Consider the following 18,948-nt stretch of genomic DNA (forward strand, 5'->3'; position numbering starts at 1 on the left):
AACTTGAGAGCCAGAGTCAATACCCTGACCCTGCATCATGGATAAAATCAGGTAACAATTGATAACATATTTCAACAGGTTTAACCAAAACCCACCAGTTTGATTTGTTTGGAGTAGATAGTCTGATACCATTCTTTGACAGTGTGCTCATTGTCAGACTGCAGCAGATACTCGGTGCCTCCTGGTACTCTTAGCTAGGAGGAAAAGGTGGAGGAACAGGTACTCAGCTTGACATTAGGAGGAGAGGACAAGTTCTCATCAGAATTGGAATTGGTGCAGTCTCTGTTACTCAAGTTGACAAAGTCCAAGTATCACCTCTGGTACTCAAGATAAAAATGCAAGCAAGCTCCAAGCTTTCAGGAATTAATGAATTTTTAAAATGCTCAATGCAATTACGCACCAGGAGGACATTCTTTCTCTTGCTCGACTTTTCCTTCGTTTGCTCTATCTGTGCTCCATGCAGACTGATGCAGCTTTCAGGCTTGCTGCTCGAGGCACCGTGTTTCTGGAGCAGAAATACAGGCGACACTGGCAGAATACTACAACATGGAATTGGCATTTTAGATAAGGAAAGAAAATGTCCAACTGTTTATTTCAACAACCAACGCAAGGCAAAATATGGCACAGAAATATCAAAGGACACAAAACCTCAAAAATCATTATTTTAGCAAAAGTTGAATTTTTTAATGTCTTGTAACATGGCATTTTAAAGTCAACAGCACGAAGACACTCCTTGCAATAAACTCAGAGATTATGGATAAAATAAGGCCAGCACAATATGTTCCTTTTGCTTTGGAGTTCCTGAAATATAATTGTACCAAAAATATTGCTTCAAAATAATCTCGAAACCTCTGATAATAAATCAGATTGCTTTGACGCACATCAGGTCAGGTCAGGTCAGGTTTGGGAGCATTTGCCGAAGCAGCGCATCGCTGTGTCCACTTTCGGCCGGTACTCCAGTGGCTCCGTCTGGCCATCCTCCAGACAAATGCCTCACCCATCCCCATCTCCTTGAGATGCTGATCAACCTGCTGCAACCACGATGCACGTGGTCAGCCCATTAGCCTCCTACACTCACGAGGCTCCCTCGCAGAGAATCTGGTGAGCAGGATCAGCGTTAGGAAAACGAGTCACACGTCCACGCAGCCGCAGCTGATGTTCATGGACTATGCAGGGAACAAATCTCATTTTGAGTCTCTCTCAGCAACCGCTAGTTGGCCACAAAGTCTGACCAGCGATAGCCAAGGTTTCTCCGAAGAGAACTGGCACCAAAAGAAAGTCTCCATCTCAGATTCCTGGTCAGAGTCCAAGTCTCACATCTGCAGAGAAAGACTGGAAGCACCATTGACCTGAAGAATCGGACCTTTCTTCCTCCTGCACAGGTACCGACAGCACCACACCCCATGATCCAGTGAATCCATGACTCTCCAGGCCCGATCCAGACATCCATTGACCTCTGGCTCACAGACAGCAGAGACATGAATATCGCTGCCAAGGATAGTGAATCTCTCAGTGACCTCAGCCTCTTCAACACAAACTGGTACAGACAAGATAGCAGCATCCAAGATGTCATTGAAAGTCTGGATCTTAGTTTTGACCCAGGAAACCCATAACCCAAACAGCTTTGACGGCTCATTCAGCATCTCGAGGGCCCCCAAAACGATCTCCAGTCTCCGCAAAGATGACGACATCATCTGCGAAATCAAGGTCAGAGATCTCGACATTCCCAAATGACACACCGCAGCTTGATCTCTCTGACATCCTCCCCAGAATCCAGTCCACACAAGCACTGAAAAGTGTGGGGGCCAGTATACACCCCTGACAAACTCCAGTAACAAATGGAAATAAGTTGGAGATGGTACCACAACATCTCACAGCACTCTCAGTACCAGAGTATAATTCAGACATCAGATTGATCAGTTTTGGTGGCACCCCATGAGGACTAAGAATCCTCCAAAGGACATCCCGATTCACTGAATCGAGCACTTTGCAGAGATCAACATACGCTACAAGCAGCCCCTGCCAAAACTCATCTGCCTTCGGTAAAGACCCGAAGTTGCAGGATATGGTGAATCGTTGCCCTGTTTGGTGTTAAGCCTAACTGCCCTGGGTGCTGGTGCTGAAGCAGATGGTAACAAACCTGATCAATAATTATTAGAGCAAAGAACTTGCCCGGGACTGAGAGCAGCATCACCCCTCGGTAGTCGTCGTCTTGGCAATCACCCTTCCCTTTCCAGAGAGGGACAACTGGTCCCTCTTCTAGAGAGTTGGGATGATGCCTGTGTTCCAGACAGAACACAGAACTGCATGTGATGACATGAGTGCAGCATTTCCACCAGCCTTGAGAAGTTCAGCATGGATGTCACAGATCCCAAGAGCTTTACCCCATTTCAACCGGTTCACGACAGCCTGTGTTTCCACAAACAAAGGTGGATCACAGTTGATTGGAGAGTCAGCAAAGGGGATAGCAACACCTCTGACATCCAACACAAGAGCTGGTGGATCAGCCAGGTACAACCGCTCAAAGTAACCGGCCTCGTGGGCCTTCACTTCGGACTCCTCTGTCAAGAACCCTCTACCCTCCGTTCTAACTGCAGTACACCGAGGGATGGGCTTGGAGGAACGCAATGTGCTAATTTCCCTGAAAGCAGGACGAACATCACTTGACCACAGGTGATGCTCTACCCCCTCACACATAGGCCTCCTTTTCCACCTTCAGCACATGTACAGTTTTACGTCTCAACTCCCTGAACAGCTCAGCTCTGCCATTAAGCCTGGCCCTGCGACTCTGGTCAATGGTATGCAGTGTCCCTCGAAACAAAATTCCTCTTTGTCCTACGGTGAGTTCCAAAAAATCCACCAGCAACATCAAGGATGGTGGTCTTGGATGTACTCCACAACTCTTCAGGATTCCCCAAAACATTCAGACCCCCCCCACCCTCCCCCAAATCCACACTCAGCCTGTTCAGCTACCATCTCATCCTTGAGCTTGGCATGGTACCATTCTCCCAGATTTAAGCTGAAACTTCAGAGTTGCTACAACAAGCCTGTGGTCGGTATTGAGGAACTGAGCACTCCGGTACACCCTGCAGTTCTGGATCATCATCCAGCGACCATCAACGAGCATGTTGTCAATCTCCTTTGCCACACAACCAGCGTTAGAATACCAAGTCCAGCGATGAGCATATGGGCGCTGAAACCATGAACCAATCTCCCCAAGTCCATGACTTCTTGCAAAGTCAAGGAACTTAGTGCTATTCTGGTTCATAGTTCCAAACCCATGGGGACCAACACACACCTCATAACCATCCCTATCAGTTCCAGACAATGCATTGAAATCCCCCAAGACGAGAAGAGCATCTTGCCTGGGGCACTGATCAACCACACTCAAGTGTGGCAGAGAATGCGTCCTTCATGGTGAGATCACTCTCCTCACTCGTAGCATGTACAGAGACCAGGGATAACGACACCCAAGGAGTGACGAATCCTTAGTCTCATGCGCTCATTGACCGGTGCTACCTCGATTGTCATTGGATTCAGCTTATTGGACACAGGTACAGCAACTCCTTGGGCATAGTAACCATCAGAGCAACCAGACCAATAGTAGGTGTAACCACCCACCATTATCTCCCCATTATCTGGTCTCTGAACCTCAGAGTGGTGCAATACCGATGTTCAAACACTTGAGCTCAAATGACAACGGCGAGAGATGATCATGCTCTCTTTGGAAAAGGACATTCTCGGCACCCACCCGAAGGGACCGCCTCAGGAAAACCCAAGGAGACCGCCTTCTGGTGGACGATACCTCAGCACCACCCGAACACTACCGCAATCGAACCCGGGAAGATCACCCCATGTTTTTCCTCTCATCAAAGAGTGGGGGTCCTGAAGGACTTGCCCCAATCCCATCATCCGGTGTGCTGCCCTGCGGAGGGCAGCTGCCCACCCACAGAGTGGGTTTTCAATTTTCTTTTCGGTTTTCGGTGTTTTTTGGTGGTCAGAGTGCAAATCCTGCCACCAAACTCCTAAAATAAGTAACCCAACTGCAGGACGACGTCCGCAGACACAGTTGGACACTATATATGGATGGCCGTTGGCTCACAAGGAGCTCCTCCGCCCTTCGACAGGTTTTGTTTTTAATCCTGCTGGGTGTCCATATCATACACTCTCCTCACCAGAAAACCTGGTGGGGGGAGACGGTTTAGTCACCGACAACCTGAATATGAAACAGGTTTGTACAGGTTTATATGATACCTGTATGAAGTCACAGATCTGATCTGGCACGACCTGACAATATGCACATCCTACACTGGTAGTATTGATCATCATGACAACAAAAGTCCAAAAACTGATGAAATCCTTTTGATCCACAAACCAAACAAAAGCCAGAGTCAGTGGTATTGTGGTTTCAGCATCCCTGAGTGTGGAAGGTCAGCCAATTGATTCAGAATCTGGCCAAATTATACGAAAGGCAAAATCATTGCTTGATCACCATTTAGAGGACAGAGCATGGACAAACTCCGTGGTTGTCATCCGATGGAAGTGGAAGAAAGGGGGAGGGGGGTTTCTCCTCAAAACCCCCTGCCAACTGCAGTATCGCTGGCATCCAGTGCTCGCTGGAAGGTTACTTATTTCAAGATCAATGGCTGTGTTTTCCTCAAGTTAAAAAAAAAATATTGTCTTGTCTGATGTCTGTCTGCACCTGTATATGAGATTTGTGTGACAGCTCTTCCATGAGCCTTATGTCCTGGAGAAAAATAAATAAAACCACAATGGATGATGGAATCAGACCATCCCTGTAATGTATATACGGAAATGCGGCGTAATGTAAAATGTGATTTCAAGTCCTCAAACACCCACCTTCAACCCCTCCCCCACTCCATACCCTCCCCAAACATTTGTCTTCCCATCCTCCTTTCTTGAAGTCCTCAACTCAGTCAATCCAAGTATTCAAAACCTCAAACAATTCTCCCAACTCTGTCCTCCTCTGGCCCCTACTCCAAGTCTATAACCTCTCCTCCCCCTTTCTTCTCAAAGAGCCCTCAACTACCCATATTCAAACACCAGTCCTTAACCCCCGCCCCCCCCAACTAAATTCCACATCTTCAAATGCCCTCCCCACTACAAGTCTTACCACTCCCTAATCCCTAGCACCCTCTCCCAACTCTGTCCCCCTTCCCCTTAATTCATGTCCTCAACTCCCACCCCTCCAAACCACAAATCCATTACGCATTCTCAAGCCTCATTTCACCTCTCTGACCCCCCCCCCACCACCGCACCCCTCTCCACCTTTTTCAAATACTCACCCCCCTCTCAACCCTTCAACCTTCCTCTCTGCACCCACCCACAACTCTGTTCTCCCCTCCTCCCTTTCTTCCTGTTATCAACATTACACAAGGGACTTTTGCACAGGAAGAAGCCATTTGGCCCATCATTTCATTTTATTCCTTTTTATTGTCCACGTGAAACATGGAAATTTTTCATCAACTGGCAGTTCAATTCAAAAAGTGCATCACATCCTTTTCACTTTCGCATTAAACACGTGAATTGAATTATTAGGCACAAATAATAGTTCAAAACAACAGCACAAGTTAAATGTCGCACGAAAGTTCTTGTAATTTATATGTTAACTCCTATTGGCATTGCACGTGGCACATGTTTGGAAACTCGGTGGTGCACATTTCTGTCTATGCTGTCACTATTGCCTCGCCAACAAGTAATTAAACTGGTCCGGTGGCTGAGGGGGGCATTTAGCAATGGGATTCTCATGTATGTGCTACTTTATAATGTCTGCAGCTGTAGAGAAACCTGGGAAAGGTTCGAAACAGCAAAGGACTTCCATTGTGCAACTGTTCTCGGTTGCGTTATGCAGCTTTATTTGGCTGGAAGAGCATTGGAGTCACTTTATTGAAATGACAGCCACCTGGGGAAACTAAGTAGGTGAGAGCCGATTGGTTATTCCCTCCAATTACAGGTGATAGACATGATTGGATCTTGTTATTTGTATGATAACTGTTATTGGCATTGCACATGCTACATGCTTGGAAGCATCAGTTGTGCGCATTTCTGTCTACGCTGATGACTCGCCAACAAGTGATGAAACTGGTCTGGCAGCTGAGGGCAGCGTGCAACATTGGGATCCTCATATATGCATTAGTATTCATGTCTGCAGCTGTAGAGGAAACTGGGTAGGATTTGAAATGGCAAAGGGCTTACCCAATGTAGTTTTTCTTGGTTGCTTTATGCAGCTTTCTTTGGCAGGAAGATATATGTGCATCACAATATCATAATATATGCCCATCAGAAAATATCATAATATATCATAATGGAAGATGCATCACAATATATGCCATCCAAAAATCCCTAAATTTCCATGGCACCCAAAATAAATCCTTGGCATATCTGATCAAGGCATGCAGCACCGACCCAAATGCATTCTCAAAATCCAGCCACACCATTACAACCCCCTTCCTTTGCCTCTGTCTCCTGTAAACTTGCCAGACCATTGCCGAATGTTCAATATATCATGGTGAACCTGGTATTCCTGCCTTTTGTGGAAAGCCATCCACAAAACCATTCTCTCTGATGAAGCCTGAGGGCCATGCAGCAAAGACACCTATCAATATCTTCCCATCTACATCAAACAATGATATTGGTCTAAACTGCTGAAGTGTCACAGCCTCCTCCTACTTCGGAATATAAACTGCTTCCACCCTACTCCATTGATTGGACACCACTCTTTGCCTCCACACCACCTTTCGAGCCTTCCACAGATACTACCTGATACCTCCACAACTCTTAAACACCATATATGGTACACTTCACTTGGTCCAGGAGCCGATACCGCCCGTTCCTTCCTCAAAACTGTCTCAACCTCAGACACATCAAATGGAACACCTGGATCCATTGGTCTCACAAATATTTCTCTATCCTCCACAACTTCATCCCTCCTTGTATCTGTGTAACACACAGGTGACCTTCCAACTCATCCTTTGGTGCACCAGATCGAGACTGCTCCAACAGTGTTTGTTTGTTTACATATACATATACATGTACATACATACATACTGTATGTGAAAGAGCAGTGTCAGTGCATGTGTAATTTTTCTTTCACACACAAGCACAAAGGAATTTCAAACTTGGCTTTGTCTGGGATCAAACCACATCTGCAAGCTTACAAGTCAGTGACTTTAACCACTTCACCACAGCGACCTTTATATTGCTATTGCATCATTTAAATATTGTTTTTTTTTATTGATCAGACCCCAACCTAACAGATGGGAGAAGGAGGGAGCAGGACTTGGAGAGCCACGATGTTAAAAAAAAAAAAAAAAAAAAAAAAAATCACAAACAGAGACCCACAAACAGACAGCGCCACACAAGCACATACAACCCTAAAAAAGCAGCAAGAACAGCAGGTATTGGTGTGTGTGTGTGTGTGTGTGTGTGTGTGTGTGTGTGTGTGTGTGTGTGTGTGTGTGTGTGTGTGTGTGTGTGTGTGTGTGTGTGTGTGTGTGTGTGTGTGTGTGTGTGTGTGTGTGTGTGTGTGTCAATTCATTTCAACAAAAAAATTGAGCGATTTACACATACCCAGCTCGTTTGAATCTTCGGGTCCTTGTAAAAAATGAGGTCATCAGCCACCATCACCACCCACGCTAACATCCAGTTCTTTCTGCACAATAGGATGCTCAAAGTTAGAATAATCATCTCTTTTATTAAATGGGAACAAAGAGTCAGCCTATCTGAGCATGCTTCCGAGATATTGATTGGAACCACAGTCCACTGTGAACGAATTACAAAAACTCAAGGGATCCCAAAAAAGAGCAAGTTTCGAAAAAAAAAAAAAAAGGATGAGGATGTAGCACCCTCTTGTGGTCAATCAGCCAGGTGGAATCGTATTGGGATTTGATGCTTCGTTTTATAGTTTGTTTTAACATTTTGCAAGGAAAGGCAACAACTGACACCAATTCAGCAAAATTATCAGCTGCATATCATACTAGTTTTTTGTGGCAAGGAAGAAGCATCTCAAATTGCTTTGAGGAAATTTAAGAGTGATAACCTCAGAGTGCAGACCACAATCACATGTGGAATGGACCAGGTGAGGTGGACACATCACCACCAACCCAAAGTAATTACTGTTCCATTCGCCTATTTACTCAATTCAGTAGTGGCACGATTCATTACTCAAGGGATCTCAATACTCGCTTGGCTTTACAACAAAATATTTAATAACCCGGCATTCAACCAGATTTGAACCCACAACATTAAATTGTAATCCACTGTACATATAAGTCAAAAAAAAAAATTGACATCTCCTAAAGGCAATCAAGTTATTTACCAGAAAACCAACCTTATCTTCTTGCCATTTTCCATTATTTTGGTTTTATTGAGCATTCCTGCCTTTTCTAGGTCCTGTAGGTGGTGACAAAACATTACAAAATCACGATTAAAAGGAAAACAAAAGAAACTAGAATGGCACGCAGAGCACATACAGACTCTGCCAGACTGAATCGTTGATGTTTTGTATCCCACGAATAGGCCGGATCTGGATCTGGACCTGAACCAAAATAGATTCGGCTCGTTCTCGTCACCTAACCAACTCGTCCACCAAGTTTGTCATAACTCATCCACAACTTTTTTTGAAATACCATGCTATATGTAGTTTTTGGCCCAATCTCTCAATGGTGAAGAACCACTGAAAAAATTATAGTATCCTGATATGGATCCAGATCATCACCAAAATCTCATCAGTTCGTCCTTGTCACAGCCCCAACCTGTCCACCAAATTGCGTCCAAATCCGTCAACCTTTTGAGACATGCCGTTTACAGATAGACAAGTGAAAACAACCTACATCCACCTTCGGTGGCAGAGGAAATAGAGTGAGGGTGCATTATGGCACACTTACAGATCGCTTTGATAAAGCAAGGTCCGCAATGCTCAAATGGTTGTGGTCAGATGTTACTTTGGTCTTGATTACCTGCAAAACACAATGGTGTTACAAACTTTTACTGTGCTGTAACATGTGTTATGCGCACATCACAAAAGGGAAAAACAAGTGGATATGCGCACGAGTGTTGCTTAAAGCTGCAACAAAAATGAACTCAAGAGTGCAACATGGCAATGATGGTCCAAATAGCCAAATTTCCTTGATCAAGGTCTACAGGATTGCATGAACAATCATAACACTTAATGTCTCATAGAGAATATAGAGTCTTTGGATATGAATTTCCATAATATAGATATTTAAACGCAACTGGTTAAATTGCAGACAGAGTACCCGAGCCAAACCAATAATGGTATTGTATCGTTGAAAAAAAATTCTGCCAAAAGTTTTGAAAACAATTTGAGGTTTTTAAAACATTATTAAAATGTTATTGAATACCTTGAGGTTTACATTTTAAAAACATTATTGCATTACAAATTAACATTATAAACACTGAAATGTTTATTAAATGTTTTGAGTTTTCTGATGATGTTTTCCTGATGTTTAAAAAAAAAAAAAAAAAAACTGAAAAATAATATTTTGTAAGAACGAATTGAAAGTTTTTATTGTGACCTTGACCTTCCACGTTTTAAAACAATGTGGTACAACAAATTTTGGGGAGATTGGTCAGGGGGTTTAGAAATGCATCAGGAACAAACTAGCTCTTCCATAAATCATCATCATATTAAATAAGCAATTTGTATCTGACCACAATACATTGGCATTAATTATCCAATCTCAACCAAGCTTGACAGGAGGACTAAGGTTCACATGTTGGAGATTGTAGCGACTTCACCACACACACACACACACACACACACACACACACACACACACACACACACACACACACACACACACACACACACACACACACACACACACACACACACACACACACACACAGTTTTTCCACCTTGGGTGAGGTTCATGTTAAGATGTATATCAGTGTTAAGATCGCTAATTGTGGAATTTTTACAAGGCTGCTTCTATAACAAAAGTAACAACACTCATGATAATAGCACAATATTAACGTTATTACAAAACAATATGCATACTAATAATATCCCCCCTCCGCCCACCCTCCCCAAGTGGTTTTTCCTCCTTGGACAAATGCTGTGTTAACGTGTATAAACAGCTTATCGTGGAAGTTCCAGCCGAGATCTACGATAATCTATACACCCCAGAGAGAATAATAATGTTGCGGTTATGAAAAACGAACACGCGTAGAGTTGCATCCAACATGTGGGGAACCCTGAGTTAGTCATTTCATTAAAATGGTCCCGAACCCTGTGCTCAGATAGGTTCCTTCCCTTTTGTACAGGGAACGGGGAAAATATGTCGTGTGGGTTTAGCTCGACTTTTCCCCTTCATGTAAATTCCCCAACCTTCATCCAACTCTCCATCACAATCAATTTGACACCTCACACCAAGCTACATTAAACATATTCTCTGTGAAAGTTGGGAAGAGCGATGGACTTGTGAGTGTGTTTGGAGCTCAGTACAAATATTGATGATGATTTCTTGCTTTCCTTGCCAGCTCATGCTCAGCTGGTCATTCTAAGGCCTAGGGAGACATGGAGGTCTGACGGAGCTCAAAACTTTACGGCTCTGGAGTTACTGGGGTCCAAAAGCATCGATGAAAGACAGAAGTTAGAAGCCTTGATTGATCGGAGGTTGGCTGCAGGGAATGGAAACCATAGCAAAAAAAAAGAGAGTTGTGCTGCAGCATTTTATCGAGCAGTTGAATACCCAGGCCCATTTTGAAAGTCGAATATAAAACCCAGCCTGGCTTGAAGGGCTTTCTCCCAGGTTTAACAAGTGTGATGTGATGCAAGATAACTGTCTCTGTCACCAAAGAGGATATGTACAAGAGGCAAATAAGGCATGGGAAGACATTGAACCACAATGTACAGAAGTGATGCTTTGCCTCAAAGGCATACTGAAAACACAGAGGGGAACATGGTTTCATTGATCTGCCTCGCACAATGACCGCTTCTGAACACTTGAAGGATGGTTCACATGCCAGGCAAGAATGTTGTTTGTTACAAAGATTATCTCACTTGCAAAGCCAAATTTGTATGAATTGATGATTGACTGTTGAACTGCTGAAATAGTTAAATAATATGAAAAAAAAATCCCACCCAAATCCTCCAACAAATTGTTTTGTAGACACTTGTATTCTTGTTTTCTTTACTCTTCTGCCCTAAAAGGATTCAGTTCATACAAAAAGTGTTAAAAAATCAAAATCCCTCCTTCCAATTTTCCTGCTTTCCCTCCTTGGAGTATCCTCCTGTATCCATTTTGACCACCCATGCACAAGGTCTGACAGAGTTCTTCCTTGGACACATGATGGAGGTCCTGGCCCATCCCCCAGGCAGATACCTGGCCCAACCTCATCAACCCAACCCAACCTCATTACAAAAAAAAAAGCACTCCTCCATTTGATCTCGAGCACGAGCACGTGACCCGAGATGAGTGGTCGTTTCAAAATAAAAACCAGACACATACCGAGGCTCAGGGTCTATTGTGCCAGATGAAACTGGCTTCGAAGCCGGCAAAACCTTGCCCAAGACCAGATCCGCTCTCGCTTTTTTTTGTTCAAATTAGCAGTCGATGTAGTTATTTTTTTAACCTCCACCATCGAAGATCGGAGGTTGTTTTCACCCCTTTGTGAACAGTATTACGGAAAAACTCCGACGGATTTCGACGAAACTTGGTGGGGGATTAGGTATGGTCCAAGGATCATGCCATTAGATTTTGGACTTGGTCCAAAGTCCAATATAGCCGCTGTGGCGGCCATTTTGAAAAAATATTTGAATTTTTTTTTTTTGCATTTCTACATGTTTTAAGTGATTTCCAACCCCCCCCCCCCCCCAAAAAAAAAAATTGTTCGAGAAAAAAAAAAATTCAAACTTTTTTTTTCAACAAAATTTCGATATTTTTTTTTGCATTTCTACATGTTATAAGTGATTTCCAACAAAAAAAACATGCCAAAATTATAATTGCGGCTGATTTTGGAACTGTAGGTGGATATACCCACATAAAATCAATTTCTGTCTCAAGGAATCTAGTTATGACGAATGAATTGAGTATGTAAAAGTTAAAAGTAAAAGGGAAAGTTGCAAACTATAACTCTGTGAGCACTGATGACGTCAAATTGAATGAATAGGATATCAGGTTCACTTGAGTGACCCAGCAGTATTGGCGGGGGAGGTTTTGCACTCGAATGCAATTCGAGCACAGACATTATAAAGTAGCACAGAGGGGGACCACTCGGTGGAGTGCAAAACCTCCGCCGCCAATACTGCGAGATCACTCAAGTGAATCTGATATCCTATTCATTCAATTTGACGTCAACAGTGCTCACAGAGTTATAGTTTGCAACTCTCCCTTTTATATACTCAATTCATTTGTCATAACTAGATTCATTGAGACAGAAATTGATTTTACGTGGGTATATCCATGTGAAGTTCCAAAATCAGCCACAATTATAATTTTGGCATGTTTTTTTGTTGGAAATCACTTATAACATGTAGAAATGCAAAAAAAATTGAAATTTTGTTGAAAAAAAAAGTTGCAAAAAAGTTTGAGGTGGTGTGTGGATCGTGGAATCGTTTTCAGTAAATAAATAAATAATTGGAGGTGGTGTGTGGGTCGTGGAATTGTTTTCGGTAAATAAAGAAATAATTGGAGGTGGTGTGTGGGTCGTGGAATTGTTTTCAGTAAATAAATAAATAATTGGAGGTGGTGTGTGGGTCGTGGAATTGTTTTCGGGAAATAAAGAAATAATTGGAGGTGGTGTGTGGGTAGTGGAATTGTTGTCGGCAAATAAATAAATAATTGGAGGTGGTGTGTGGATCGTGGAATCGTTTACAGAAAAGAAATAAAAAGGTGGAACGACGGTGTAGTTCCTTACAAACACCGTATACACACCTCAAATGACGGTAAATAGACACCCGATTTTTGAAGGATACCATTTGAAAAATAAAACATCAATCAAAAATTGGCACGAGTAAAATTTTCTAAATATCTCAAAGTGTTTAATTCCGAAGTCTCGTTTCTCTACATTCAAAACTGAAGGACAAGTATTGAAAATACTGCACGCGGTTTTTCGGCCTCTGCACAGCAACGGGTGGTTGCTGGGCAACGAAATTCAAACGCGCACATTCCCAGTATATATTCCAACTGTTGGCAAAGTTTCATCGAAATCGGTTCGCTGGTTCGTGCTGTGGAGCCTCGCGTTGCAGACACACATACACACACACAGAAAACCTGACAATAAGGGATATCTCGTATATATATATATATATATATATATATATATATATATATATATATATATATATATATATATATATATATATATATATATATATATATATCAAATCCAACAAGAAAACAAACAAACAGAAAGGGGTGAAAACAGTAACCTCCGATCTTCGGTGGCGGAGGTTAATTATGATCAGAGCCTTTACATGATCTTATTTCTATGCCTTAATCTCATTCATATAATTTTTTTAAGACAGTGAGGAGGATGGGGATGATACACAGTTCCCTTCAATCTCTTCCCTTTAGATCTTCAAAACAATCGTTCACCACATCAGATCATCCCCCATCCAACCCTGTTAACCCTCCTACCCCCCCCCCCTTTGCAAATCCCTAGTTTTTCCTTCTTGAGAGTTTGCGACCGCATCCATCTTCTCCACCCCATGTGTCCTCACATCACAGATTTATCTAAGTTTCCCTCTATTTTGTCTTTCAACCATGTTGTTGGTGTTTCCCCCATCTTTCTACTGTGTCTTTTCATTCTGTTGCATCCACATCCTTCTGTGTTCTAGCTCTTCCACAAGCCGAGACTTCGTATTAAAAAAATTTTAAAAACGTGCACAGAGATGGGGAGATAGAGACACTCATGGCAGGGAGATGGTGGAGGCTCCACCAAAGATTTCAGCACAGTCTACAGAGGGATTACAGGACACTTATGTTACATGTACAAAGAGATAACTAGTCTGCATAATACACCATTTACCCCCCTTCGGTCATCCCGGTCACAACAAACACACACACACAGTAACCTGCAAGCAAGACAGATTGGTTATTCAGAGTTAATGAGGGTGAAAAAGAACATGAACAAGTTCATACAACCTGAGAAAATAATAATAATAAAAAGAAAGCTCCAATATGTAACAGTTACCTTTTCCTCCATGTCTGCTTTCCACCTTGACTTCTGAGAACCAGCCTTGCTCTGCAGCTTGTCCTCTTCCAGGCTCTCCCTGCATGCACCATCCTGGTCAGCAGGGCCAGGTGTGTGTTCATGAGGCTGAACCTTCTGGAAGGAAAAAAATAGATGCAATCTGTCAAACATCTCATTGAATATCATATACTGGTCATGTACGAATTGAGCTTTTCAAAAATATTTCTAACAGAGTAAAATTTCAACTCGAGTCAAAAATGATTGTCAATGCTATTGGGGGAGAGAAAGAGAGAGAGAAAGAAAGAGAGAGAGAGAAAGAGAGAGAGTTTCTGGAGTTCCTCCACAGTCGAGGAGTTTCCTCCGATCTCTTACAAAATCCTTTAAAATAATAATAATAATAATAATAATGAAAATATAGGAAATGCCCTCTGAAGCAGACTTTTTTTTTCCTCAGTCGTAAGATTGGGGTCCATTGCAGCTGTTCAACATTTGATAATGAGCACAACTAGTGGGTTTCATTCATGCACTTTGAATACCACCGATTGCATATTGTCGGGCAACAGTCACAGGGGCTAAAGTAAGAAGGACTATACATTTATTTAATAAATGTATAGCAAAACTGTTGTTTTGTGTGAAATGATAGGTCACATGTCAAAGTATGTTCTAGCAAAAACTCAGCATCCCCCACCATTAGGTATGTGTCTAAACACCAACCATTCCCACATCTAAATTTTCTAAATCGCTCCCCTCTGGAATCAGTTTATGCGTTTCAACATTCTACACCTCTGAAGTACGGACCAGTGCAGACTGAAGGACCAAAACGGACTGCGAAGGAAAGTGATAAAAGTTGCCTCCATTCACTAATGTGAAAGAATGAGGAGCGTCAAAGCCACGCCAGTTCACCCTCGTCTATAAAAGGTGAAGCGCAACTGTGTGTGCTTGCGTTGGCAATGGGGTTGCTTGGAGAACCAGGCTTGGTCTTGAAGTACCAGGTTGGATGGGTGAGTGGTGAAACAAAGTGATAACACTGCAAGGGCAAATCCAGACCAGAGCAAGGCACGGAGTGAGGACCAACTATGTGTCCATGAAATTGTGTGTAATAAAAGGAAGCATGATCTGCCAAAATCCCAACGGGAGCCCAGACCAGGACGCGGCATGTCCCGTTACAACCAAACAACTCACATCACAACCGAACCCACCACACCCATAACAATCACAACCACCACAAAACGATTATAGTGCATGGACAGGTGTCTTTTTCGGTGTTGTCATACTCTTGCCATTTGTAAGTGTGTGGGCCATAAGGTACCAGATAAGATGACAGGATCATCGTCCAAAAGGAATTCACTCCTTCATTGTAGTATTGCTTTTCTCTTCTCCCTTCCCCTCTTCAATGAACTCTGTTTTCAGGATTGAAAATTGGTATCAAAACCCCTCATTCGGAGGGTATAAATGCGGTGGTATGTTGAGGTCTTGCTCAACCACCAATCCCTCAAAGTGATGACAGGTGGCCGGATCAATCGATTACAATTAAAATGCAAAAAGCAGAGATGAATGGCGTATCTTTCTCGAAGCCCTTCTTGATTTGTTGAAGAGGCCATATTTCTGTCGGGCATACATGTCAAATGGTGTTGGCTTGGGATCCGAGGATCCTGAATTCAAATCACACTCAGCTGTTTAATCAATACCAGGTGGGGTTGACTCCGTCTGTCATCTTTCCGAGGTCGGCAAAATGAGTACCAGCCTGTTGGTATCCTGTGTCGGAATGGTGACCCATCCAGGATTTCCAATAGATGGATGGATACACATCAAAGAGGAAATGCATTCCAGGGTTACACCATGGCAGAACATCAATTCCATACTTTTCACATTCCACAGTTGGCGTGAAGGCCCATCGATTAAGGCAGAAGACATGAAACGTGCTCTACCGTAGGTAATCTGCTTGTAGTTCTTCATAAAATATAATGACTTAGCAACTGTTTTTTTCAGAAATGTTCCCCAACTTATGTGTACATATGTATATCTCCTAAAATACTCAATTTGTTTTAGAAACACACTTTTCCTAACCTATGCTTTATCAAGCAAATAAATGAAACCGGTGATGCAATGAAACACCTCACGAGATAAAACGGAATGCGAGTCAATGAAGATCAATGTTGGTCAGCATCGACATACGAGATAAACAATGGATTTTTTTTTCAATTACAAGTTGACTATAATGCATTTTACCGACTTGGGAAAATGTGCAGATGATGTTTTAAGCATTCGCCCTTCATCAGAGTAACAATTAAAAAAAAAACAAAAAAAAAAAACCTTTTTTGTCTTTAACTCTTATCAACCATGACTTCATAAAATGCATGGTTTACCTGGCGAGATACTGTGACAGTTCTGAAAACTGTGACCTCAGAGGCAATAGCACAACATATAGCGGTGACCGAGATAGTTATTTCATCATTATTTGTTTCAGATAGTCCTTCCCTTATGTCTAATGGGTTTATGGGTCAATATGGGTTGTGTGAGATTTGGTAGATTTTTTCCCCATTCTTTCCCATCACAATTCCCTGCACACAAAATCTCTCCCACAAGCAAGCACCCCAAACACACACAGCCAATTTGCATAGGCATGCAACAATCAAACAAATATCACTTCAACCTTCACCCCACTCTCGCCATAAAAGCAACAATGATCACACAACGTCAAGACGTCCTTATCATCACTCCACATCACAACATTTCCCAAGCTGTATGTCCATTCACCATTACCACAGACACCCATCACCGCCTTTGGAGTAGCAGAAACCATGAGCGCAATGCACCGATAAAAGGTACTCCAGATCTGGATGTTCAGACGTCTGTAACTTGAAGCGCAAATTTGTGCGAATGGCCATTTAACACCATGTGGGCAGCCCTGATGCTCTGCTTGATTGTGGTGCCCATTGGGTGTTCAGCACACGTTCGTGCTCGGAAAGCGCAGCTGAAGACGCTGGCGCCATGTTAAGTGTGGAGGTCCATCACATGGGTTGCCTGGAAGTCAATGGCAGCATCTTTACGGTTGTGGCCTCAAGTGGGCGGTGCCGGTGCTGGATTAATCAAATGTGCATCAATGGAGGCGCCTGAAAATCCTGGTCACCCCGCCTGGCGACCTTGTTGATCCATCCGACCCAGCCAGTAACTATTTAAGCAATGCGTTCCAGATGCCAGTGGATCTGACCTTCGACGTGGTCGGCGGTACGTGGCGAAAGGTGGAACGGAGCTTGTGGAACAGAGCACTGGGACAGCGAGTAATCCAGGCACCATTCCAGGTGCATTAAGGCCAAGCCAATAAACAATTACATGTACAGATAATCTCTCACGCCACACGCAAGTAAACCATCTTCACACAAATTCTGTCTTTCTTCCCATCGTCTGCTTTGGATGTGAAAGGAACTCAACGAGGGCAAGTCCCAAAGAACCGTTATTTTCAGGGTGAGCTCACCGACATGCACCTCTTTCCAGTTTCCTCCTCGAACCTCAACCCTCTTCAAATACGCACCTTAGTCCCAGTTAGTATCCCTCTGCTCTTTAACCCCTCCTCAGCATTTGGGCTGCGCAGGTTCATCAACCCCACTTGGTGAACCAAAGAGGTTGAAACCACCTCGGCTCCATCGTATCTTTCTGCCTGATATACCTTTCCATGAAATGAATCCAATGGCGCCTGCTTTGTTAAAATAAGTAAGATTGTCGAAGTAGTAGTATCGGGTTAGTTCTGCGCTTTACCGTACGTCTTTTGCCACACCACACCAATCTTGCATGCCACTGCTGTACAAATGTTCCTTGTAAAATAAACCAGTCTTCACTGTGCCATATACCTTTCCTCGCACTGTCTCTTAATAAATTCCATGTTACTTGTCATTCAACCAGCTTGTAGCATCCTTTCCTCCATTGATCCAGCATAATCCGCATGATTGTTAGCCGGGAACTTTTATCCCACATGATTTGCATTTAGCCAGCGTACACACACCGTATCGATCGGCAGTAATCAGAGTGTGCGCTGAAGGCAAAAAATTCAGTTAATTTAGTCACCTCCTCAAGTAAACAGTGTTCGACGGATAACACTGGTCGAATTGATGAGGAGGATATTGGGACCATACTCTGTGCAGAGCATTGTATGCCCCGGTTAGAATAGGTGTACCATATCCCTGTGTGTCGTAAGAGGCGACCAGGGTTGCGTCAGGAAGGGCATCCGGCGTAAAAACCTATGCCAAATCATTATGCGGACAACAAAACTAATTTCCATACCGGATCGGTCGAGGCCCGGGTTACCAACGACCGCCACCGGTACCGGTGGTCAGCAGGGTACCAGTGGAAATTGTGCTACTGCTGGGCAAAGGAGGAGCAGGAGACTGGGAAGGCGAGTCCGGAGGCAGTGGGAGAGGGGGAAGGGTAGAAGTGTGGAGGTGAGAGTTGGAACTCTGAATGTTGGGACGATGACTGGCAAAGGGCGAGAGTTGGCTGATATGATGGAGAGAAGAAAGGTGGACATACTGTGTGTACAAGAGACCAAGTGGATGGGGAGTAAGGCGAGGAGCATTGGAGGTGGTTTCAAACTGTTCTACCATGGTGTGGATGGGAGGAGAAATGGTGTCGGGATAATCCTGAAGGAAGATCATGTCAAGAGGGTGTTGGAGGTGAGGAGGGTGTCTGACCGAGTGATGAGTGTGAAGTTGGAAATTGAAGGGGTGATGATGAATGTCATCAGTGCATATGCCCCACGTATGGGGTGTGAGA

General features: G+C 43.4%; 1 protein-coding gene across 7 annotated transcripts in view; it reads right to left on the bottom strand.

The window, feature by feature from the left end:
* Positions 1–18,948, bottom strand: part of LOC147030398 (rho GTPase-activating protein 12-like) — a 111,327-nt gene that overhangs the window by 37,439 nt on the left and 54,940 nt on the right. For 6 of the 7 annotated variants that reach the window (XM_085874404.1, XM_085874399.1, XM_085874401.1 and 3 more), the window contains 6 exons: positions 14,182–14,316; positions 8,907–8,978; positions 8,351–8,412; positions 7,591–7,672; positions 401–505; positions 96–194 (listed from right to left, as the gene is read on the bottom strand). In XM_085874404.1, coding sequence (XP_085730530.1) covers positions 96–194; positions 401–505; positions 7,591–7,672; positions 8,351–8,412; positions 8,907–8,978; positions 14,182–14,316 — 555 coding nt within the window. The remainder of the gene's footprint in view (positions 1–95; positions 195–400; positions 506–7,590; positions 7,673–8,350; positions 8,413–8,906; positions 8,979–14,181; positions 14,317–18,948) is intronic. The other variant, XM_085874405.1, reaches the window with a different exon arrangement.

Source organism: Eptatretus burgeri, chromosome 3 (assembly GCF_056783735.1).
Source record: "Eptatretus burgeri isolate ZD-2024b chromosome 3, Ebu_testis_v1, whole genome shotgun sequence".
In the NCBI taxonomy this organism is placed as follows: Eukaryota; Metazoa; Chordata; class Myxini; order Myxiniformes; family Myxinidae; genus Eptatretus; species Eptatretus burgeri.